The following is a 24,548-nucleotide window of genomic DNA, read 5'->3' as shown; positions in this document are numbered from 1 at the left end:
CCTCATCAAGGGAGACCTCTCTTAGTTCAGTGCGCGCTAGTTTTCAGCAGGCAATGTGTCTCCCTGATTCGGATTGCCAAGTTGTGCAATCCAGATTGAGCATCTTACTTTCCAGGGTAGTTATTTGTTCATGCTGTGCAGACTCCTGTCTACGAACATATCCTTTAGGCAGTCCTCTCAGTGAGGGTTTTTCCTTCAGCCCAAAGTATTGTTTTAGACGACACAGTTTGAAAGTTGGCTTGGAGTTCGTCCTCGATAAAGAAGGCTCATTCAAGGTCCTTCAAGTGCCATTCACTAAAGCACCAGATGGGTTGCACCGTCTGAGGATGGGCATCCACTCGGTCAGGAGAGGAGCATGGTCAGAGAGACCACGTGTGAGGATCCGGATTGAATGCAGTGCTAGGAGAGCCGTTTTGGGCAGCCACATCAAATCAATGTGAGCTTCCATGCCATAGGCTGCTGATCTATGTGTGTATGCTCGCTGAGCTAGAACCTGAAAGAAAAATAAACATTTAACATAAAACAACATTCCCTGAAAAACCATTGAAGGTCCCCTCCCCAAACTCACCCCACCCCATACTTAGTTCATTGAAGCATCTGTCACCCTCCTAAAACAAAACATAGTGAAGCAACACAAATACTCAAAAGATAACTCTGGGAAAATCTGACATCAGTATTCATATCTAGAACACAGATGTTATACCTTACAACGCATACATAGTAAAAAATATTAGCGATAGGCAGTCGCAATGGTGTGCATATTGAGTGGGCCCATGTTGTGTTGATAGTCTCCAAGAAGCTTGAATATATTCTTACTACAACATACATGAACCAGTTTATTTTAGAGAGATTTTAGAACTTTCTAGATACTTCTCTGAAAACGATAAATGTCTACATAAAAGCTGACACTCTTTCTTTTGGTGAAAAGTTTGGAATTTAATAATTTAATTTCAATTTAGTAATTAAATTGATATTGAATTAAATGTTTAATTTAACCTATAGAAAAAGCTGTTACTGGTCTTGCAATTAGCAGAGACTCACCACATAGTTCTTTTGTGATCGCACTAACCATGTCTACTGACATTTGTCAATGTTGTGTGTCTGTCCATTTGCCCTTCAATGTAGTTGGGGGATGTTAAACTTATGGGGGCAGATTTACAAGCCCCTTGCGCCTCATTTACGCCGACGTTGCGTCACTTTTGTGACGCAGCGGCGGCGCAAATCCTGCGCCATGGTGCGGGGTACTTACAACGTGACGCATCTGGGAGATGCGTCACATTGTAAAGCCCTGTGCCACATGTAGGCGTTCCTGCGCGGGGGGCGTTCCGGCGCAGGAACGCCTCCTAAAAGTGGCTGATTGAAATCTACAAGATTTCACTCAGTCACTTTTAGGCCCATGCTGCATCAAAACCCTGCGCCTGCCTGAAGCAGGCGTAAGGATTGACGCAGCATTAACAAGATAGGGTCCCCCAGAGCATTGCTGGAGCAGCATTGCGCTTGCGATGCAACTCCGGCAATGCGCCACTTTTACGGCACAGATGCGTCACGCATCTGTGCCGTTTTTGCCCCATGGTGCGCCGCATTGTAAATGCGGCACATCCATGGTGGCGGAGCTGTGGCGCAGAATAACTGGCGCATCCCTGCTGATATGCAGGGATGCGCCAGTTATTGTAAATATGCCCCTCGATATTCATTTATCCTCTCAATGGCCCGACCAGCCAGTTTGGTGATAAACGCAACAACCAAAGGGTTATAATCTGTCCTCACAACAAACTCCATACTCCACATGTATCTCCTGACATAGGCCACCCCCACCAGCACGCCGGTGTTCTTTTTCGAAGGTGGTGTAGTTTTTTCTCCATCTATTGAGGCCCTAAAAGTATATGCAATGATAACCTTGCTTCTGTCCTTAACTTGAGATAGAACAGCACCTATACCAATATTGCAGAGGGCAGTAGTTAATATACCCTTATTCCTTGTGTCATAAAGCTGTAGAGCAGTACAGTGGCAATGTTACCCATAGACACTGTTAATTTCTTTTTGCATATCTCACACGTAACACATTTCTCTTTTTTTCATGAGATTCCCCATGTTGACAGTTTTGTCAGAGAAATGTTGTTATAATGTGTGAGTAATACTTTGTCAGCCCCAAAAGCATTTCGAACATGGGAGTTTAAAATCTAAATAATCTAGAACATCAATAGGTGCATTCCCCTATGCCACCAACGTCAGATCCGTGGGATATAACTTGTATTCTTAAAATAGGGGACAGTTGTTTCCATTGATTAGAGTAAAAAGTGCGCCTGAATCAGCCATCACTTTGATTTATTTTTTCTCCAATCCCTTTACTAAAATAAGGGTTGTTCTCCTTCAAGTGACCTACTTCATTGGTTTGTCAGATAAAGTCTTCCTTGAATATGTAGTTATTTATTTTTGACAGCTGATTAACTTTTCCTCTGCGTCTATATGTGGTAATGTCGCTTTTGGCCTTGCACATCCAGGCGCAAAGTCCTTTCAAGTTGCATCTACAACATATCTTCTAAAATCACAAGGCAACTGTCATTCTGGGCTAAATGTTCTTTAATTTTGCATTTGAGGCAAGTGCAGTCCAGTTTTTAGTAAGTTATTTTTAATGCTATCATTTCTTCAGCATTCCTGGTCTTATTGAACATTCCCTCTTTTAATTTTAGCCACTCCTGCTGAGGGCCCATCTGAAATTCTTTTCAATCGCTTATTAGTATTCTATGCCCTTTGCACTATTTCTATGGCTTTGTGTAGCAATGTTTTTAGTATTCAGTAGCTTCTCTTGCAGCCTTCCATCCTACACTTTCTGGACTAGTTGTTCTCTGAGAATTTTACTTTGGTATGACTTGTTATTACAAGACTAATTATCTGAGAGCTGCAATAAACATCACTACTGGTTTACGTGGTGATTGACCTTGTTTCATAAATGTAAACGTCTCTACTTCTTCATTCATTTTTTTCACAGGCTTTCATCCAGTTTGAATATTGCCAACTTGTAGTAGTCCAATTCAATTAAAATTCTTTATTTCGGTTTAGCAAACCATAAAAGAAGCAGCCATACAAATTAAGTTAAAAAGCGTTTCTAAAATCAAATGTACAAATGAGGAATAAAAGTGCTCGAATTGACAGAATAAAATGACATTAACATCAAATAAGTACAACAATTCCACACAATTCATAACTTTGGTCTCTCTAACATGATTTTGGAAATAAAGTGCAATTACATCATCGAGATTTGTGCAAAACAGTTCCCATATTGAGAGCCCGCACATTAAGCAAAAAGAGCACTAATCACGAGAGAGAATAAAGTACATAAAATACAACCATAGAAACAATTTTTTAGAATTATAAAATAGCAGCATTAACTGGTGAGTACAGTTTTGATTGGTCAACACAATCTATTTTAACTGTTCTTACCGATCGGGCCTGGTAACTGTGCCCTCCTCCTAATCGCCCAAAAACGACCCAGGAATTTCGCAGTGGCACAGGCGAAAAGGGATCTAGCATCTGATTTTAGTATCAGTAGGGCATCTTTAGAGCTTTGGGTCCCTAATTGTCTGCACACAGGAGCTAACCATTTGCTTCTTGGTTTGGAGTATGCTGTACAGGCAAAAAGTGCATGCCCAATAGTTTCATGTGGGCATGGACAAGAAGGACAGCCCTTGGGTTGAAACTTGTTGTTCTGCCAGGAATTAGTAAAAGCATTAATTGGTAAACTGCCATGTCTAAACTGTGTATACAGCTATACAGCTTTCTATCGGCTGGTACCTTAATGATGTCAAAGTAGCTTTCTAAACAACAATTCAATTTCAAATCAGTAAAAACATCTGTTCGGGAGCTAGGTTGACTTTTCTGAAGGTTATTCTCTTTGACCCAAGCCCAGTACAGACGTTTTACTTGCCTTCTTGTGTATGAAGGTGGATGGCCGATAGCCTGGGTTGGCAAACCAATACCAGACCATAGGGCGATTACTTGTTTAATCCAGCCAATTTTATTAGCGGTGTACAAGTGGGTGACCTCGCAAAAAGATGCTAGATAGTGTGCCAAATCAGGAGTGGAGGCCAATCTCAGCCAAAATAACAATGGGCGCAGCCTCGCTAGATCGTCAATGGACTCAATACCCAGATCAAGCTTAAGAGAGAGAAAGAGTGTACTTAGGGGGAGGGATATCAGGCACCTAAAGAATGTCTCTTCCAAGCCATTCCCTCCGATAATTTAATACCCAAATAATCGAAGGAGCTAACCCTCTGAAGCAGGACATTGTCCAGGAGTATGTTTCACTTAAAGGATTTGTGCGGGTTGAACATCATTAGCTTGGTTTTAGTGGTGTTAATGACCAAGCCCCTCTCGTCGCAGAATGCCTTAACGTGGTTTAAAGGCTTTTGGAGACCCATGGGAGTTTTGGATACTAGTAGGGTATTGTCGGCGAATAACAATGTAGCCATTTTTTAGTTCGCCAGAGATGGTGCGTCAACAGGTTGGGAGTCCAAAAGGTCTGCTACCTGGTTGAAGTACAGGGAGAGAAGGGTAGGAGCCAATACACATCCCTGGCGGACCCCCCGTTGAATGGTGATTGGCTCAGCAAGTTGTCCCTAGTTTCCCCACCTCACCCGGGCATAGTTTCCATCATGCAGCCTAACTTATATTTCCAGGATCTCCAAAGGTATTCCCATGTCCCTAAGTACCCGCCATAGTAAGTCCCTGGGCACAAGGTCGAATACAGTTTTTAAATCAATGAAGGCAAGGTATAGGCTTCCCTTGACCAGGACAACAACCTTCCAGTGTAACATACCTAAACAAAATACTTGATCCATTGTGCTGGTCTTCCGTCGGAATCCTGCTTGGAGTGGAGCGAGGATGTCATTCTCATCCATCCAGTCCTAGATTTTAGCCATGACAGAACGGCAAAAGACCTTTAGGGCACAAACGATCAAGCTGATTGGGCGATAGTTGGAAGGCATCGACCTGTCCCCTTTCTTAAAGATGGGTACAACTTCATCTCCTTTCCATGAATCGGGAATCCTCCCCCCACCAGCTATGTCGTTGGCAAACATTGTAAAATAAGTAGCCCAATTGTTCCTATCTCCGCAAAAAAGGTCGCCTGGAATACCATCTGGGCCATGAGCGTTTGCAGGTACAATTGTAGTAGTCAAACCCTCGTTCTGTCTGTGGCGCAAGAACAGGTGGGGTCAAGCTCTGAATGTTTTTAAGTAAAAAAAAATCACCTCCTTGATAAGAAAGGGACACGTTTTCAACCTAGATCTTTCATATATCTATATGTGGCGTGTACCCTGAAATTGGCATTAAAATCAAATTAGAACAGATCATTTTCATTTTTAAATAACTGCTTTACTCTGGGAAGCATACATCAATTTTGGCCAAAGGGCTTCAATTATATCTAATTTCAAAATGCAGTGGCTTTCTGGCAGTAGTAATCTAAGCACTTGGCTTGCCTCTTTATCAAAATAATGCAAAATACTGGTTAAAAATTTAAAAACATTAGAGAAATATTTAGAGAAATGTAGAAATCACCATAGTACTGTGATGTTCAGGTGCCCAAAGACCTGCTAAACTACATAGCATGCCATATTCTCAGTAATGTTTATAATTAGAAGTGGGTGACTGTGAATAAGGCAGATTGTTTACCAATGGGTTGTGGATGGCACTGAATAGACAAGACGAATGAAGCTTAAGCTGACTATAATGCAACTTGAACTTGAGATGAACCGCAAGGAGACAACATCCCCTTTATTCACAGCTACTCATCTGCCATTGTATCTGTTTTATACACATTGCTTTATTGGGTTTTGCAAGTTAAAACATACAAGAACATTGTAAAGGCTATAGGCATTTATATACACAAAAAGGAGCAGTAAGAGCCAACAGGCACAGACCAAGTTGTGGCATGCAAAGCGCCAAAATTAAAAAGAAGAGAGAAAACATAGGGTTCATTGTGTATAACAACTGTATGCCAATTGCCCCATTCTCAAGATACAGCCACTGAGGGCAATTGTATGTTATATATGCAAACCAAATCCTGTTGATCTGCTCATAATAATAGAACTGGGGTAGACGCATTCATAAAAGCCTTTGAGCAATATGGCCTTCCCACAATGGTGTGTATAAGCCAAGTAATGGCGTAATGGCGTCCATTGTGTGAGCAAGGCAAAAGTTACTACCGAAACGCGTTACAGCAAAACAATAAATAAACATGCGATAATATAAACTAAGCCTGCTGTGTTGGTGTCTGGTCTGTATTTTGAAACTGTAGTTGGAGTTCAAATATATACATACATACATACATATATATTAAATATTGTACCCACCCAGGCACCCATTAGCCATCATGTCCCTCTTCCTGCCAAAATAAAATAAAAAAATACTCATCCTCCCATCCCACCTTCAGCATTTCACCTCTCCAAAACATTAGATATCTGGAGTCGTACCAATTACAACCAGTCCCCTTGACCATATCCTGTCCCACCAAAATATTTAACTTTACCAGGTGTCCTGTGACCTAGAGCCACGGTACTTAGCTCCTTACCTTTAGCTCTAGACACTCTAGCTGTGGGTTTCACGCAGCCACGCCAGTCTGACCTGGGGTTCCCCTTTCGGCCATGGGTATCTGCAGACGCACAACTGATATAAGAAATGGGAGTTGATGGAGGGAAAACTCTGTCTCTGATCTCCTGCCTCCCTCGGTTCTGTGGAGTCCTGAAAGACATGGGTGAAGATGGACAAAACTGTCAAGTGACACTTCATCACTAAGCTCACTTTTTTGGAGACCCATGGGAGGCAGGGAACACGAGAGAAATGAACACTTCCTCTGGTGATGTATCAACAGTTTAAAAACAATTTTTTTTCCATTTTTTCCGTGAAAAACTGGATTCAGAACCTCGTATTCACACTACTGGCTTTCATTGAGAACCATACATAATAAATGGTGCAGCCAGTGTTTATGGTGCACTACTCTGCTGACATTTACCTCCTGCATGGTAGTAATATTCAGGTAGACTAGGAACAGAAAATGAGTGTTAGAAATGGGGTTTCTGGTTGGCTGAGGCTTGCGCCAAATCTTCATCTGATTAGTTTATTGTAAGTTCCTGTCCATTTAATTGATCTACTTTGTTAGGTCTCGCCTAAAACAGCGTGCAAAATATATTGTGTACAAGGGACTTGGAGTCCACCCATTGCTTACCATTTATTGATTTGACACATTTCCAAACCACACCACATAATTCGACACCAAACCACAAAATTCAACAGCACACCAGAAAATTAAACTACACTACATACCACTCTACAACACAAAATACCATTCCACATAACTACACTCCATAACACACAATCCCACTCAACATAATTCCAGTACACTCAATACCACATAATTATTATCCTCATATTTCCACTGAATGTTATGCCACATAACTCCAAAACAAAATCCCACTCCACACCTCACAATTCCACGCCACACAATTCCAAAACTAACAATTCCCCTTCACCCCACATAATTCCTCTACTCACCAGATAAATACACTACAAAACACAAAGGTAAAAGACATTGTAATTTACAACGCCAATAGCTCTAACAATCAAATGTGAGACCTGTTGCATTTCTAATGCTTGTCACTTATAGGCGTTAGCTACCCAGAGCAATACCGATGAAAAAGTAATATGGTAAATTTATGTATTATGCACTTTCAAAAGTTGGGTAATGTCACAATTTTGTTTTTCTTGTGCATTTATAATTGTGCATTGGTATGTACTGTTTGTATCTGCAACTTCAACTTATAGCTACCTGAAACAACGCGGTGTTAGTTTACTAAGAAAAAAAACAATCAACCCTCAGACTTATGAAACATTTTAACTTACTTGTATGCATTCTTTTCAGAATACGCTCGAGTATGCCTTGATGAGGATGGCAACGAAAAACAGGTGAGTGCAATATTGGAAGCTAAATTATTTTCAGTGTAGATCAATGCAGCATAGTGTTCTCTGTGAACTCTCAGCAAGACATTCAAAGCAGTGTTTGAGATCTGTTGCACATAACTTTATGAGACAGACCGCGCTTCCTAAATCAATTATATTTGAATCATGGAACACAGTACGTTCAGGGCACTAAGCAAAGTTTCCTATTTTCTAGCACTTTATCCATCACCATAATATAGAAAGTGACATTAATGAAAAAGGGTGGAATGCAGTTACATCACTTCTTATGTGTGTGTCCCAGCTAAAAAAAAACGTACATTTCACATTCCGTGACCAGTAAAAGTACATTTCACATTCCGTGACCAGTTCACAAAGAAGCAAATCAGAAACAATACAAATAGACATGCAGCTTTATGCTTCAATGCTGAAGTTCCGAGCTTCCTTCTCCCACTTGGACATTTCTAAAGACTTGGAAAATGTTCAAAGAATTGGAAGTGATGTCTTCTGCTGTGATATTATAATGCACCTGTTCGTAAATAGATCAGGGAAATGAACGGCTGGGCTGGGAGCTATAACTCTGCTTTCTTATAATATTCTGCTGAACACAATTGATCAGTATTTAAATGTTTCTAACAATGAATTTCCTCCCTCATTGAACACCTGCAGTAAGGGGGTGATTACGCTCTATCATTTGCATATTTCGTCGATTTAATGGCAATAGATGCATTCGCTGCATGTATTTCCCTCAATGTAGTCTCCTGAATAAACACACACAACCGTTCTGTATTTATAGTATAGTAGTAATGTGATTGTTGCCACTGTGAAACAACTTTTACTTTTTTTTAACATAATACGTTTCTGTACTGGCCATTAATGTCCTTTTATAGACCTCATTGACAGCCATGCAGGATTTGTATCAAAAGATTGCCTTTCTCTTAGGTCAGTGTTATAGTGACTGGATTTTTCCCTTTGCCCACAATTTCTTACTGCGTATCATGAGGTAAATATATTTGTGAGAAATTGATTTGATGGTGGAGGGGGTGTGAGCCTTTCTCAAGCAACAGCTACAGTCCTTGTCAGGCGGAACCACAAAAAGTCCCTAAATTAACCTGTGTTTAACCTTCTAGTAACTTGGCACAAAAGCAGTCAGGCTTACCTAAGAGGCAATGGGTAAAGGATGTATGCAGTCCTCAATCAGCAATAATGTAAGAAAAATTCCACACCAGTTCAGATAAATTAGTGCATTTTATCGCTTATTTGACTCCTAAATTACAGAAATCCAATCAGTAGAGCGGGATATATGAATTAATTTTTTTTAAAGTAGAATAGTGCATAAAAGATCAAAGCGCCAACTGCAGCCATCAAGTCGGCCAGAGCGGGGCAAAGTCGAAAGTTATGGCTGACCGTGTTGGAGCTCTAACCAGATACACAAAGTGGATTGACCTGGTCACCGCTTATCATCGAACTTAGAAGAATTTTTGAAGAAAAAGGTCTGATATGGAAAAGTTCAGCAGAGCAAGGAAACTGGCTGTGTTCGAGGATGAGACTTCATTGCCAGGGACCGTAAGACAAATACAGTGAAGATTTCTATGTTTGGGCTTAGTCTCTTATAAAGAAGTTGAATATCTCCAGCGGGATGAAGCTGCAGGCTGTAGCCAATGAGGGCACCACAAGGCTGGATATCCCTTCAGTGAGGAACAGGATTTGCTGCTGCAGTGATGAACGTAGTGGGAGGTTCTGCAAAGTCAGGTTCACCGGCAATGCTTCTTGGGTGGATCAGCAAGGAGGTTAGTCCCGGTCTCAAAGCACTTTTTGGCAGACAATTTTCTAAGTCTCAAGTTTTGGATTTGGGCTATCTGGCCACCTTCAGCAACACCTCCAACGGTTCAGGATTGGAGGGGCACCACTTGGAGGGTCAGGAGTCATTAGGCTGGGTCCAGGTGCAAGATCAAGACGGTTGGAGCCTTTTCTATCCCTAAGGATCTGATCAGATGGCCAGAAAACGAGTCCATAGAGTCACTCTGGAACTACTGGGTTCAAGTAAAAAAGCAGGTCTCAAGCCGCAGGACAGTCCTCTGAGAGCCCAAGGAAGGCTTCTGGCAGCAGCACAGTCTTCTTGATGCAGGAGGGCAGTCCTCTAAATTACACAGCAGGCCACAGGCAGCAGGGCAGTCCTCTGAGAGTCTTCCGTAGGTACAGAAGTGAAATGAAGAGTAGGTCTAAGTGTCTTAATGTTATACCTGGTGCCAGCTTTAAAGTTGAAGAAACTTCTGGAATTTCATCCCTCTCCACAGAAGTGTCTGGAATTTCTGGCCTCCCTGCCCTGGTCCCAGGAATTCTAGGGCACAAAGGATAGTGTGAAGTTCTTTGTATGCTAGCTGAGGTAGCTGCTGTCAAATATAAGTGGGGGTGTGTACACCTCCACCGCCCATCTTGCCAGAATGTTAGCAGTGGTAAAGTGTACAGAATCCTAAAGTCAACAGAATCAAATTCTGCAACACAGGAGGGGTGAAGGCAAAATATTTGGGGGGATGCAATGTCAAGGGTCTCAGGTCTAACACTGCCCAATCAATGTCTTTCATTTCAAATTATTCTCTTTTAATGATGCACTTGAATCTTACAAGGCTGAAAAGGTGCAGGGAAATAATTGAATCAGAATGTGTCTCCATAAAGCCGGCTTAATTCTCTGTGGCCCGGTCCTCATGGCAATTAAAATATGGTCCTTCTGTCCTTGGTCATAATCTCAACAATTTAGGATCATAGCTCTTCTATATGAAAATATTTGTAAATGCTATTTGATGTCCGCTACACTTAATATCACTGGTCTGATATCTCCCTTCCACATGGGATTTAGGGAGTGGTTAGGAATAACTAATCAGTGTTTGAGCTTGTCCCAGTTATTTTTGTTTTACAAAATATACAATCTGGGCTAAATAATTTTTACTTCTTTATTGACATCAAGGTTGACTTAAACTTTGTCAACAGGCAGCTGTTACGATAAAACTTATCAACTATATATCCGATTGTCACCTTAATGATTTAAATCCTTAAATAACCTGACTCAACATTTCTTATTTCAGATCTGAGTTATGTGATAAGAAATGGGCGATTTGCAGATGGTAACTGGTGCCTCGTAGTAGTGTGCTTTGACCTCAATCCACTTTAATTTGTGTTCTTCATAATATCCTCTCATATTTCTTAAGATTGGTTAACGCTGATTTCTCAATCCTTCTCAAAGGTTCAAACACTCAAAGTTTATTCTTAGATAACAAATAATTTTTGCCTCAAAGTGGACTCTCCAGAAAACGTTTGCCATTTATTATATACTGTGCACCAAAAAAGCTATTAATCTTCTGAAAATGTAAGACTACTGTAGACAAAGTCTGAAATTCTAAACTACCAACTGATTCCCACCCTTAAGAATACGTTTCTTCCCTTGACTATATAAGAATCCACTGGAAGTAGTTCTGAGCAGGTTAGAATGAAAAAAGATCTTCCTTTCAAACGCTGCAGTATGAATTCTCCTCTATGGTAAAAGTATAAGCTTTTTCTGAAACCTTCTGACCAAAATGTGTAGCTACCTCTGAATATGGTGCTGACATTCACAAAACAGTTCCCATTCAGTTTGTTCAATTTAGAAAAGTCACACTTATGATTTAGCTAAACATATGTCTAAAACATAGGATACTGACGTTTATATATTTACATGCATTCCTTTTTTAATCCAGATTGGGCTGGATCTGCACGAAGGAATCTGTAATGCTTACTTTTTGTAGTTTGAAAACTAAAGCAGTGAAGTAATTCTCTCAAGGTCCATTGCACTAAAATCCAACTATGAAGTGACCTTAAATTATTTGTAGAATAACCCACACCTTTAATTTCCATGTTTTCTAAGTGTATTAAAGGTTGCATTTTAGGATAACAGGAGAGTGAACACTTCACAACAAATAAGGCATCTAACAAAAGTATGCAGTTCATGAGGCTAAAAACAACTTTTTAAAAGGTTGGCTTCCTATGCCTTTTGACTGTTTATCTTAGAAGACTTGTGAAAACTTATTTTTGATATGTCCATGATCTAGTGATTTAGAGATATGTCTGCTACCACCACTAGGTCTGACTCCCAAATTATCTCTACCTATTGATGCATAGGTTTCCTCGATGATTTTAGGTAATTTGCGCTCGTGGCCTTCTGGGGCAACCTGTGTGAGTTGCTGGCATATTGCCAACGCTGCTGCTTCCCTTTTTATATTCATTAACATTATTACCGATACTGCAGCAAAATTGCTGATCAGTTTAATCCCCAAATCCAGGACCGGGGCTGCCTCATTCTCATTTTGGATCTGTTTAAGCACCTCTGGCAAAACAGCTAATAAGGGTGTAGAGTGTTCTGGTATATACTGCAGCAAAGACTGTGCCCCAAGTGGCACAATCTTCCACTAGGGGAGCCATCCCCATTGGCAGGCAAATTGTGAGAATTCTATGTGTTCTTGGGGTACTGTATGGGGAAACATTGCTTCAAGCTGATTTCTCTTTCTGTAATCCAGAACGGAATCTCTTCCTGTCTATTGGGAACCTTACCCGCGGCTGCATTGAAGGTCACTGGACTAATCTCAGGCATAGCCAATTGTGGTAATGTAGCTTGAAGAGCACTTGCAGGATTCATTGTCATTGTTTATATCACATATTCTGTCAAAGATCTGTATTTTCAGACTAAACCTGTGTACAGTGCTTGTAGTTCTACTGTTATCAGATTTGCTAAGTCTGGGTAGGATGTGTAACCGGCTAATACTAGCTATTTTGCTCCCTCATTGCTGAGGGGACCTAGTCTAGCATCATTTCTTATATGTCGTAGGTCGCCTTCAAACCAATTTTGGTGTTCTTGAAATGTTAATGGTATTTCTAGTGCTTCATAAGCTGTGTAGTTGTTAGGAACTGCAGCTACGGTGTGTGCATGAAAATGTATTGATTGTGCATTCACTGCTGGGAACGTAACCCATGAACAGAATATCTCTGACCTGTATGCTTCGCGGGCCTCAACCACAAAGGTCACATCTCCTACCGTTAGGGGCAGCCCATTTTGCTGTAACACCTGTGTGACTATATGTCTGCAGTTCACCGGTAAGTTAACTGGTGATGAATTAGCCATTGGAATATGTGGAATTCAGAGAGGGTACCTCTGTGGGGTCATCCTTTTTAAAGGTTCAAGCTTGAACATTCTACAGCCAATACATAGAGGTCCCCTACTCAGCTGAGCAGGATTCTTCCCTAACACCATGGACATCTCCGGTTAATGGGTGAGTAGGATTCTTTGGGTACACAATAGAAAACTACTTGGGTCATCCAGTACATAGGAATCCAAGCTACAACGTTGGTGGCGCCATGTTGTATGGTTCATACATTCTCAGTGAAACTGCATTTGTTTGGCAACATAAATATCCAAACTGTGCAATCCTGGTGCTACGCACACCATCTGGATAGGTTGGGTCAGTCCTGCTAGCTCACAGTGCACCTAACCTAGCCAGGGAGCAGGTTGAATGTGCAATGTCAGAAGATGACAACCCTGACTTCTCAAGGAAATTGTGGAAATAGATCTAGAACCCTTTTATTCGGTACCCATGATACCCAAGGAGATCCATAACAAATACACAACGTGGCGTTTCAATATTTATTGAAACTTGATGATTCTTCTGTAAAATGCATGTGCTGCAATAATCAATACAAGGAACCAGAACAGCATAATCAGCATTACGATAGTGGTAAAGAAAATAAACAATTCAACCATTGTACTGTTACATAGGATATGTGCTTGCATATAATTACTGTTATATTTTGTGCTCCAACCAAGCGCTACCTATCCTACTGTGTTTAGGGTGAGTAAATCTGCCAGAACCGCTGTAGGGTGATCTAACTCCCCCGTTACCTGTGGGTAAGTGTCATGAAGGAGCCCATCTTTGTGAAGAGCTGGGCATCATCCCTCGCAGGTGATGAACAGGAATCAGCTGGGCTAGGTTTAGGGCATGGGGCGACATTAGCAGTGTCAACAAAATGTTCTTCTATCTTAACAAAGGAGTGATGTTGTTTATATAATAAAATGCACTCATGTGAGCCCCAGTTAGGCCGCTATTGTTGATTCTTACATGATAGCTCAGGCGCTGAGCAGACAATAACAAACAACAGTAGTTTGTGTAGTGAACTTAGCCCTTGTACAGAATGTTCAAGGCTCTTGATAATATGCAGACGAAAAAGTGTAAATGTAAGCAAAGCCATTTCAGAGAGTGGTATCCTGCACAGGCACGCAAACAAATGTGTGTCAAATGTCAGTGTTTAAGAAAAGATGGTAACTTTAAAAAGGTGAGCATGTAAAATTGTAGTGTTCCTACTCGGCCTAAATGTGACCACATGACACAATGCTGCGATGTGCTGCGATGCGGGTATTTGCCGCGGTTCCGAGGCATGTGGTAGCTGTGATGCGTTGGTTCCCCTCATGATTGCGCCACGCAGCAAAGGAGATGCATCAGTTCCGCTGGATCCACGGAGGCTGGCAGCGCACCTTAGGCCCACTTACCAAGTGTCCAAGGCTGGGGTAGTAGCACTTGACAGGGTAGATTCACAGATGGCAGAGTTCAGATGCAGGATCAAGGTTGTTGGAAGCCTGTTGTGTCCCTGAGGCTTCAGATCAGGACGCCAACCAAGTAATCTTTGGAATCACTCTGTATTTCTGGTTTCAAGAGATGCAGGTACGGTTCTTCTCACCCAGGCAAGAGGGCAGCACATCAGCAAAGCAAGGCACCAGTCCAGCAGAGCAGCAGTCCAGCAGAGTGGCAGTCCTTCAGCATTGGAGTTACCTTTTTACATTTAATAAGCTGTAATTAGCAAATGGGAACAAATGACCAGTTTATGTTTGGTGTCTTTGAATTGTAATGAAAAACCCTTTCTTATGGTAAAGTCATATTTTAAATTACAATTTTGAAAATGCCACTTTTAGAAAGCTGTTATTTTCCTGCCTTAACCATAAAGTGTCTGTCACCTGTACCTGGTTCATATGACTGGGAGTAGCTGACAGTTGGGCTTTGTGTATTCCTCCTAGACTGCCACACACAATAGGGAGCTTAGATGTGCATGGAAAGGCCATCACTGACAGGATGGGAGGGCAGAGCTGGGTACACCCCTACTTATACTTGAATAGGCTGTGTCCTGCCTCCACACAAAGGACTGCATGCTCCTGTGGCTAGTCTCGAGCCAGGGCAGGGGAAGCAGGAAACCTTTTCACTTCAAAGGAAAAAACTCTGAAAGCTTCTCCCACTTCAAAGGAGGAACCAGGTGTAAATATTGGACCTCAGACACCAACTCATCAGTACCCTTCTGGACCTGTACATACTGTTGTGCAGTTAAAAGGACTGCCCCTCTGCTGGACTACTGCCCTGCCTTGCTAGCCTGCTGCCTTGCTGTATTGCAGCCTGAGTAAGGGGGATTCCCCCTGCACCTGAACCCAGCACTCCCAGAGTGATTCCAAGGGCTAGTCTGCTAGCCTCCTGTTCAGAGCCACAGGAACATAACAGGCGCCCAATCACCAGAACCAGGATCCAGATCCAGCTGGAGTCAAGCCCAGACACCCATGTGGTGCCCCTCAGGTCCCGGACCTATGGTGTCTTATCAGAGGGGCTGAATTGAGGTTTTTGGGTTCTTTGTGACCCAAACTGGCCCATTGGTGCCAAAACCTCGCATTGACACTGCCCGCCAACACAGAGTTCTATCAGCCTGCCCCTTCGTGCTACAGCACCGACCACTTGCGTGGAACGCCACCGTGAAGCTCTGGCCCGACTGTCTGTGACGTTGACAGGATTTTCGTGCTACAGCAAAGGCTTTCCATGACACCCGTTTGTACTTCTTTGACGGACAAACGCAACGCTTTCCTTGCTCCCTGCAGCCCTTTCCACTGTGAACAGAAAACTTGGCATTGGACTGCGAAGGTAATCCTTTTTAGCTGGACTAACCTGGTCCCTGTATTCAACCTGCGCTCCATCGCAGTCGGCCTGAACATGTGACTTTCTCCTGGTCTCGCATGACCAGATACCTGTGAGTGGTGCTTTGGGGTTTTTGGCTGTATTTTTCCTTAAATCTTTAAAATTTCATATCTCCGGTTCTACTGATTGGATTTTTGTCGTGGGTTTTGGTCTTGATTTATTTATTACATTTTGTTCTATTTTTCTAACTTGGTGTTGTGTTGGATTTCTCTTGTGTTTTGTTTTCACTTAATTACTGTTTGAAGTGCTGCATAAATACTATACACATTGTCTTTAAGTTAAGCCTGACTGCTCTGTGCCAAACTACCAGAGGGTTGGGCATCCTGTTATAATTTGAACCACAAAGCAATGCAATGAAATACTAAAAAAGTATACACATGTTTTCAAATTTTAATTCACAACAAACATATACAAAAATCGAAGTTTTCATTTTATTGGGAGGGTGAAAGCTTTTAAAAATTTGGTTTTATGTCTAAAAGATACAATTTGCTTGACTCTAGCATAATGCTTTCTCTTCTTTGCTCCTAATGCAAGCTCTTGTTTTGTTGCTGAATCCAAGTTCTTCAACTGAAGCCACCAATTGTCCATACTAGATTTAGTTTTTTGTTCTTGTGCTGGTCCAACAAATCAAGGATCCAAACTTAATTTTTTGCCTCCAATTTCAAATTCCTTCACATTTACAGAGCATTTTAAAATGCTCAAAATAGAATATATGCTTTATAAAGCTTACTGCATATTTAATTTTATAAATAGTCATGGACTTTGAGTAGGCGCCATGGACCCACAAGAAACCTCGTGAGTCCCCAGATTAAAAACCCACTTTAATATGCAATTAGGTCACATAACAAAATAAGATACAAATATGAAGGCAGAATGCTTTTACAATTCGGTATTAATGCTAAATAAATACCAACAATTACACTATTCATTGGTATGTATCCTTGCCTCCTCTGTGATTGGTTTGTAGGTCACAGGTAAGCAATTCAGAGCATATATGCACACACACACATGTCCCCATACATAAGTCATAATTTTGTTTAGATTTTAGTAAAATGTAGATTTCTATTATTGCATAGATTCCTACTGAGGACTTTGTCTAAGAGTGGGCATCTTCCAAAATTAACAGTAAGAAATTACCCTACTGCTTAACCAAGCAGTAGAGTACTTCTTGATTTTTTTATTATATATTTTATTGAACTCTAGTAGAACTGTGTGGAATGACATGGCCAAAACTGACACATTTTCAGAATTTCCACAAAATTCACAAACTTTCTCACAAATTTAACATGCCATTTCAAATATTTTTTTCCTGTGGGAGGCTGCTTTATGCAGAAAATATCTTGAGAAGAGACATTTTAATGTTGTTGACATACATTTCTTCATTCTTTTTATTACCCTTAGCCTGGTGACAAATGGACATTATCTGATCAGTGTCATAGTGTGACTTGTTTGCCAGGCGGCCATACAATTCTTGAAAGCCATAAAGTCAACTGTGCGAAGATTCCAAAGCCTACCTGTCACAATAATCTCCCTGCTATAAAAATTGACGAAACGTGTGGCTGCAGATGGACTTGCCCTTGTAAGTATTACAGAGATACTTAGGTAGATTTATTCACATTTATCTATTTAGGTCCCTGGAAGCTGTGAGTAATGAAAATATATAGAATTCATTACTGCTGTAAATAATCTTTTATTTAAAATTCTCAGCTTTGTTAGATGAACATTGAGTTGAAGTCGCACAGTCCACAATGCTTAGCCTTACTTAAACTTCTCTATGGATGTATTCTAATTTTTGGTAATCCAATCACTCTTATTGTATTCATTAATTGATGATGCATTAAATGACACACGTACATTGCTACTACCAATTAATTCTCAGCTGTTCATAGTGGTGTGTTGACCCATGAGTGATGGATTGAGACAGAAGCTCTCATTAAATTAGTTTTGATTTGTGTATCAGTATTTATACTGGACTCAATATATGAATATTTGGACACCAATGCTGTATATATGTATTATATTTTACCCATTTCACTATCTATTGCACTTATGATTAAGTATCACATGTATTTACCTTAATTGAGATCTACAGAACCATGTGTTCTATGTTTCCTTTCCTTGTGGCTGCTGGTGCTGAGTGGTGATATGTCTGATGGTGGGGCTGTATATCATTTTAGGTTATAGTGGTTCTAACATGTGTCTTAGGTAAAGGAATCTAAAAAACTGTGATTTATTCAGCTGAAATTCTCTGCATAAATCTGTGAATGATTGTATGGCATCCCGGTCCCGTAGAACTTTCATTTAAAATATTCTGACAGAGTCAAGTCAAGGATCCTCATGTTTGTCTGAAACCAATCACCTCTTCATATTGAGGTTTCCAATATGAATTGTTTGAACAAACAATGTGTGACAAACCTTTGAGCCATGCTGTTAGCACCTTCATAGTAGGCTCTGGAAGATTCTTAGGTATCAATGTGTGTTATATAAATGGTGTATATGATTAGTTTCCTGAACATAATGTAGTTCCAATCTACATGCCGGGTGTCCCTGACACTGAACATCAAGTCATTGATAATTGTGAGTTTGGCTATGCATTAATAGAATTGGGCATTTGCCGTGCCAAGCTATCAATCGTACGTGGCTTGTGTGCATTTAGCCCAAGCTATTCTTGGTTGTTTACCAAGCCACAAACATTTTCGATGAGTGACTGTCAGTTTGTCGAAAAAAGATAGTGGTATAGCATGAGCAAATTTTGAAGGACATATGGAATTTAGGAAGGGAAATCATTTTGAAAAGTGTTAAGGACAACAGAAGTGCAGTCCATTTGTAAATGCTGTGATGTAATTGTGCCAGTGGAGGGGAGATAGTGAGATTCCATGTCTGGTGCAGGTGCGTAGCATTATAAATACCTAGATATTTAACACTACCTGTGTGCATTGGCACAGCGGGTCGCCATGGCATCCCTCCATCCAATCGGTATGTGCCACCAGAAGAGATTTATTCCAATTAACTGTTAAGACCACCGCACATGCATGAAGATGCAGGATTTGCATTATGCAAGTTACAGTTGTATGGAGATCCCACAAAAAGAGAAGCATGTCATCCGCATATATAAACATGTGGTCTTCCACTCAATTTATTCTTCGAACGCCCTCCATAAGAGTCATCCACTGGTGTGATTCAGCCAGGGGCACTATTGCCTGTGCAAATAAGAGTGGGGACAGAGGGCAGCCCATCTCGATTGGAATGGCTTGAGAGGTTTCCATTAACTCTAACCTGGACCCAAAGTAAATAGTATAAAACTTTAATGTACCCTATAAATTGAGGTCTGGCGCCGAGAGATCCTCTTGGGGATGATTTGTTTCGCGCCTAACAAATGCTAATAATAAATAATAATAATAAAGTGTTTCTTATGAAGAAGTTGCAACGGGAATCTCCAGCTTATTGAGTTGAAGGACTTCTCAAAATCTAGTAGTAGCTTATTGCTGACCAAAAGATCTTACTAGTTATAAGAAATTGATCTATCAATGTTCTGTGGTGCTGTGATGAAACAATGGGAGCTAAGTATGTGTGGATGGAGGGAGTAATTCATGACTATTCGTAAAGCGCTGTGATACCCTCCTGGGGCATGTTTACGCTATATACATTTTAAAAAATAAATAACAAATAGATAAATAAATAACCGTATCTGTAACTGCATCATTGAGCATGGATTCTGTAGTCTACTGACATTGAGTGTTTGTGGTAAGAATAAGGTGGCCTTAAGGGTAAAACGATGTTTTTTAGGTCTGGAGTTTTGATTTTAGGTACAATTATATGTATAATATACATACGTAAGGGATCTTTTAGACAGTCCTCTCCATACACTGACCTATTATTGTGTCATTTACATTTTTTCACCCTCTACATCATGCAGGGTGGGGCAGTGGGCTAGCCGATTCCAATTACTGGCTAACTTAAGTGTGAGATATGTTGTTCTGCCATTTCACAATGAGCTCATCTACATAAAAAGCTGTTCCAATCAAAGTCAGGGACTGCTAGGGCTGATATGTACTTTTTAAATCAAACATATAATTTTGCTGTCTACCAATGGGTTTTCTTTTGGATTGACGGGGCCCTAGCAATTTCCCCAACAACAACATTTAGCAAGAACCATGACAAAACAGAATAAAATTGACAAAGCTAAAATGCTGGCAAGCATCACCAGACCAATTGGCTTTATAAATGCTTGTTCCAGGTCTTAACAGGTGCACCAGACTAATAAAAGGGTTTTGTTGTTGCTGAAAAATCATTTTCCATAAACACTTTGCCAACACTTAATCAGTAGGTTAGTGCCTTCATTTGTAGCACAAGCACATTTTGTTTAGGTTGCGCCTTGGCATCACATCCGCTGTCTCTTCAAGACATGCTGTATCTACTCTTTAGGCTTTCACGTCACCCATCGCCTCCCAGTTGTTTCTTTGTGTGCCTTTCAAAATTCCATTCATTTCTGTGGTGAATTGTTCACATTTGTCCCTCCTTTCGGTGTTTTGTTCCCGCCCATTGTGACTGGCTCTCCAGGACACTGCACGGACAGATGTGGTAAAGAACAAAAGAGGACAGAAACGCCAACTTGTTTACTTCTGCCATCTGTGAAGTCATTTGGGTGCAGTAACTGCACTTACAGGGTCTTCAGTACATACGCACTGCCACCGCTGTTGAGTGATATGTGTTTTTAGCGTGCTTCATATTCCTTTTTCTTTTAAAGTTTGGCATCTTTTCAGGATGGGTCTGGAGCTGTGCTAAACCAAAGGGAGGTGGCAGGCACGCCCTGGGAGACACTTCCAAAGGCTGGTTTCTTGTGCCCTGTTATGGGGTCTCTGTGCTCAGCACCCCTAAATCCCTTCATAAGCACCTTTTTAATCTACCCCATGCCAACCCCATTCAGTGGTATGGCGAGGACCGCAACCTGTGTTTCTGCAGTGCGGGTGCTACTTCCCCACCTTCTGACCTCGATGTTGCAGTTATACAGTTGCTCAGATCTGTGTGCTGTCTTCAGGAGTCCCCTCCTGTGCCCAGCTTGCTGCTGCCTGGGGGAAGGCGACTCAGCATGATCCTCCCTCACTTCCGTGTTGTCCTCCACTGCAACCTCCCCCATGAAAAAGAAAGTCTATCTATTTCAAGGTGACACTTAAGACCCCGGGTGGCTACTGTGTTGGCAGATCTTCCTGCGCTGCCAGGTAAATAAATGTCTTTTCTTTATGGAGAATGCCTTGCCTCTCATCTGATTCCTTCTCCCCCATTTTCTGATGGGTTTTATTCACTTGTGTCATTTGTTCAGTTAATTCTTGGCCAGTCCTTCTCCGGGGTGGCCAGATGTTAGAAATAGGATTGCTGGTTGGCTAGGGCTTGCCCCTAAGCCAAGCAGAAACCACCTCTCCAGTCAGGGCAAGAGAGTTACACGCTGAAGATAACCACTGCTCACCCCCTTGGTAGCTCGGCACGAGCAGTCAGGCTTATCCCAGAGGCAATGTGTAAAGCAATTGCGCAACACACACACACACACAGCTGCAACACACTATGCACACCACAAAAGAAACTCCACACAAGGTTATATAAGAAATAGCCTTTGTATTATCCAAAACACATTAGAATCATAATCACACATATACACTGTGCCAACTGACACAAGGTAATCATTTACAGGGGATTAGACTCGACACTTAAACATGGAAATAAATCAGTTAACACCAGTTCACACCTGTGGCTTAGGATACTTCAGTTCCCACTAGTGCTCAGAGTAGTGCTTAAATGTCATTCAGTTGACATTAGTGCCCAGAAAAGATTAATTTGACCGGACTCAGCTCCCACTTCTGTATGAAAAGGGGCAGAGCGCGTAGGGCTCAAGTTGTGCTAGAAGGGATTCAATACCAAGACTGTTTAGCGCTTTTGGTTGTGCAGTGTGTGCTACCCAAACACTGTACTGTGTATTCTGTACATAACTTGTGTCTTCAAAACTTGTTCGTCTGTTCACTTTTCATATCTCGTTTTCCTTACTTGCGCTGTAAAACCCAACCACATGCACTCACTTCTGTCCTACTTCACTTCAACAGTCTTTGCTCTTGTTTCTCTATTTTTCTCCCTTGTATCACTTTCTCCATTCTCACCATACCATGCCTCATGCAGTCTTCAACGGTGCCAGTTTATGTAAATATTGTGGTGCATCATAAGTAGTGCATGGAGCAAATACACCACTGTATGCTCTCAATCCTATTAGTATCCTCTTAGGGTAAAGTGTTTTAATGGCCTGCCCTGTAAAAACACAATGCAAAGGTGTTCAAAATACATAACTGCACTACAGTTTAATACGATTTCTATTTGTTTGATGGGAGGTTTGCATTAGAAGAAAAAAACACAGGCCCTGTAACATTTTCCATCACAAGCATTATTTACACAATTGCTCTCTGTCTGACCATCTCACATTGTCTCATCCTCTATTTCTTTTAATCTCTCCTGTGGTCACTCTCATTCTAACACACACTATCTCTTACCCCTCTCTCAGTTTCACTCATTCTCTCTCGCTTACTCTATCTCTCTCAAGCTCATTCACACACACAGTTTCTTGATCTTTCTCTCTCTCTTGTTTCTCTTTCTCTGTCACCCTTTGTCCTTCCAGTGGGTATCATTATTTCTATTCTATTGCTCCCCTCTCATACTAACTCAGTCTGTCATTCTCACATGTTTATTTCTTCCCCCTACACACACCCTTTTACCTCAGTGTTTCATTCTCTATCTCTGGCCTCAATGCTTCAATATATATTATATTATACTGGCTTCAGACTCTGTCCGTACAGTTTCTAATGTGCCCCATTGCCATAAGTGCAGTCAGCCCTCAGAATCTGGCATCTGTTGATTCTCTCCAAGTGTCAGTCCGCTGCTTGTGTTGTAATTAAGGAACTATTTCCAAACCTCCAGCATCCTGTTGTTTATGCCCCCTATAAAAAAAAAGCTATAACAAACAAGCATTTGAAGAGGCAGAAAGATGATGCCATCACAGCAAGGACAAAAAAACTAGAAGACATTTTTTATGTTTATTTTTTTTTAATAGGGTTGTTTAGTTGCACACAATGACTTCTTTGATTATATATAAGTTTAGAAAAATGCTTATAACACTTTTTTATTATGGCTTTTTAACATGCTGCACAGTAGCCATGCTACTCTACAACATAGTGCCACTATCTCCTGAGGCTTGAGCTGGGAGACGCTATTTGCTCATTTGCACATTTGGTCATTTAAAAAAACATTTTAATGCTGAATGTTGTACTGTAAAGTTGTGAATTTGTTCCACTTAGTCAAGTACGAACAGACGCGGGGGTACCGCACAAGTTAGAGCGAAGCCGCCATTTTGGGGGCAATCTAGGTTAGCGGGTTAGTTCTTTTTCCCCTGATACTACTTATGGACGTGCAGACGCGACCGCATAGCGGACATGTGCAGCGGGCGTGGCGCCGGCTCGCCAAAGGCAAGCTTGTCTGTGCCCATACGTGCTCGGACCGGACTCAGCACCAGCACCCCTGCCCATTTGAAACCAGGTGACACAACTACTTTAAAGTACTCCAGAACACATCTACTTGACCTGAACCCAGCTGGTAAGGCCTCTGACTGCATGTGTCTTACTGTTAACACAAGGCCTTCATCTCTCTTAGTCACTTGTCCCAATTGCAACAGTACCTTGCCTAGACTTTTATACCAGACCGTCAAGCCTATTAATTACAAAAATTCAAAAACGGTGGAGCATGATAACATTGTGTTAAATGCATATTGCTTAATGCCAGATCTCTGGTGAAGCACAGTACAGAGTGTGTGACGCTTATAGAGGGAGGGGATCTAAAACTGGAGTTTGTCACAGAAGCATGGACAGACAAAGCCTCAGGCCCAGATGTAGTCAAAGCTACCCCACCTGGGTTTATATGCCACACTCTAAACAGGCAAACTAGGGGGGGGTGGGAGTTAGCAGTAATTTATCATAATTCATTTAAGGCTGTCTTTAATACAGCCTCGAACCAAGCCTGCGAGGCACTCTCCTTCATCTTCAACTTATCCCATCATTACACTTTTTTTAAGAGCATTTTACTATATAGACCACCGGGACCTTGGAACACCTTTATAACTTCAATTGGAAACTTGCTTGAAGAGGGGCTCTGCAACGACTCCTTTACTATCTTGGGAGATTTTAACTACTATTTGGAAGCACTTACAGAACCAGATACAGTGGCCCTCATAGATATGATGAATAGTGGTGACTAAAGATAACACGTGATAGGCCCTACCCATGTGGCAGGGCATACTCTGGATGGGATCTTTTCCAACCACCCACAACTCTCCTACACTGAATCTTTGCCTTTTGTCTGGACTGACCATGCAGCTGTACAATTTGAGTTGGCCCCTCCAGATCGCCGCACTGTTGGGGGGGCCCTAAGAGTCAGATTGAAATTAGGGCCTGGAGCAAAATTTAGGGCACAGAATTAGAAGATGTGCTTACAGCAACTGCTTGCCAGATGACTACAGAAGAGGAGGAGGCCACCACCCAGTAC

The 24,548-nt window shown here is 41.4% G+C and overlaps 1 protein-coding gene across 1 annotated transcript in view; it reads left to right on the top strand.

Annotated features, from left to right (window-relative positions):
- Positions 1 to 24,548, top strand: part of VWF (von Willebrand factor) — a 1,048,714-nt gene that overhangs the window by 607,046 nt on the left and 417,120 nt on the right. The window contains exons 33-34 of the mRNA XM_085652611.1: positions 7,916 to 7,959; positions 17,379 to 17,556. Of these exons, the coding sequence (XP_085508737.1) occupies positions 7,916 to 7,959; positions 17,379 to 17,556 (222 nt within the window). The remainder of the gene's footprint in view (positions 1 to 7,915; positions 7,960 to 17,378; positions 17,557 to 24,548) is intronic.

This window comes from Triturus cristatus, chromosome 4_1 (genome assembly GCF_964204655.1).
Source record: "Triturus cristatus chromosome 4_1, aTriCri1.1, whole genome shotgun sequence".
In the NCBI taxonomy this organism is placed as follows: domain Eukaryota; kingdom Metazoa; phylum Chordata; class Amphibia; order Caudata; family Salamandridae; genus Triturus; species Triturus cristatus.
Note: the sequence above shows the minus strand (reverse complement) of the source record. Positions and strands in the feature narration are given on the sequence as shown.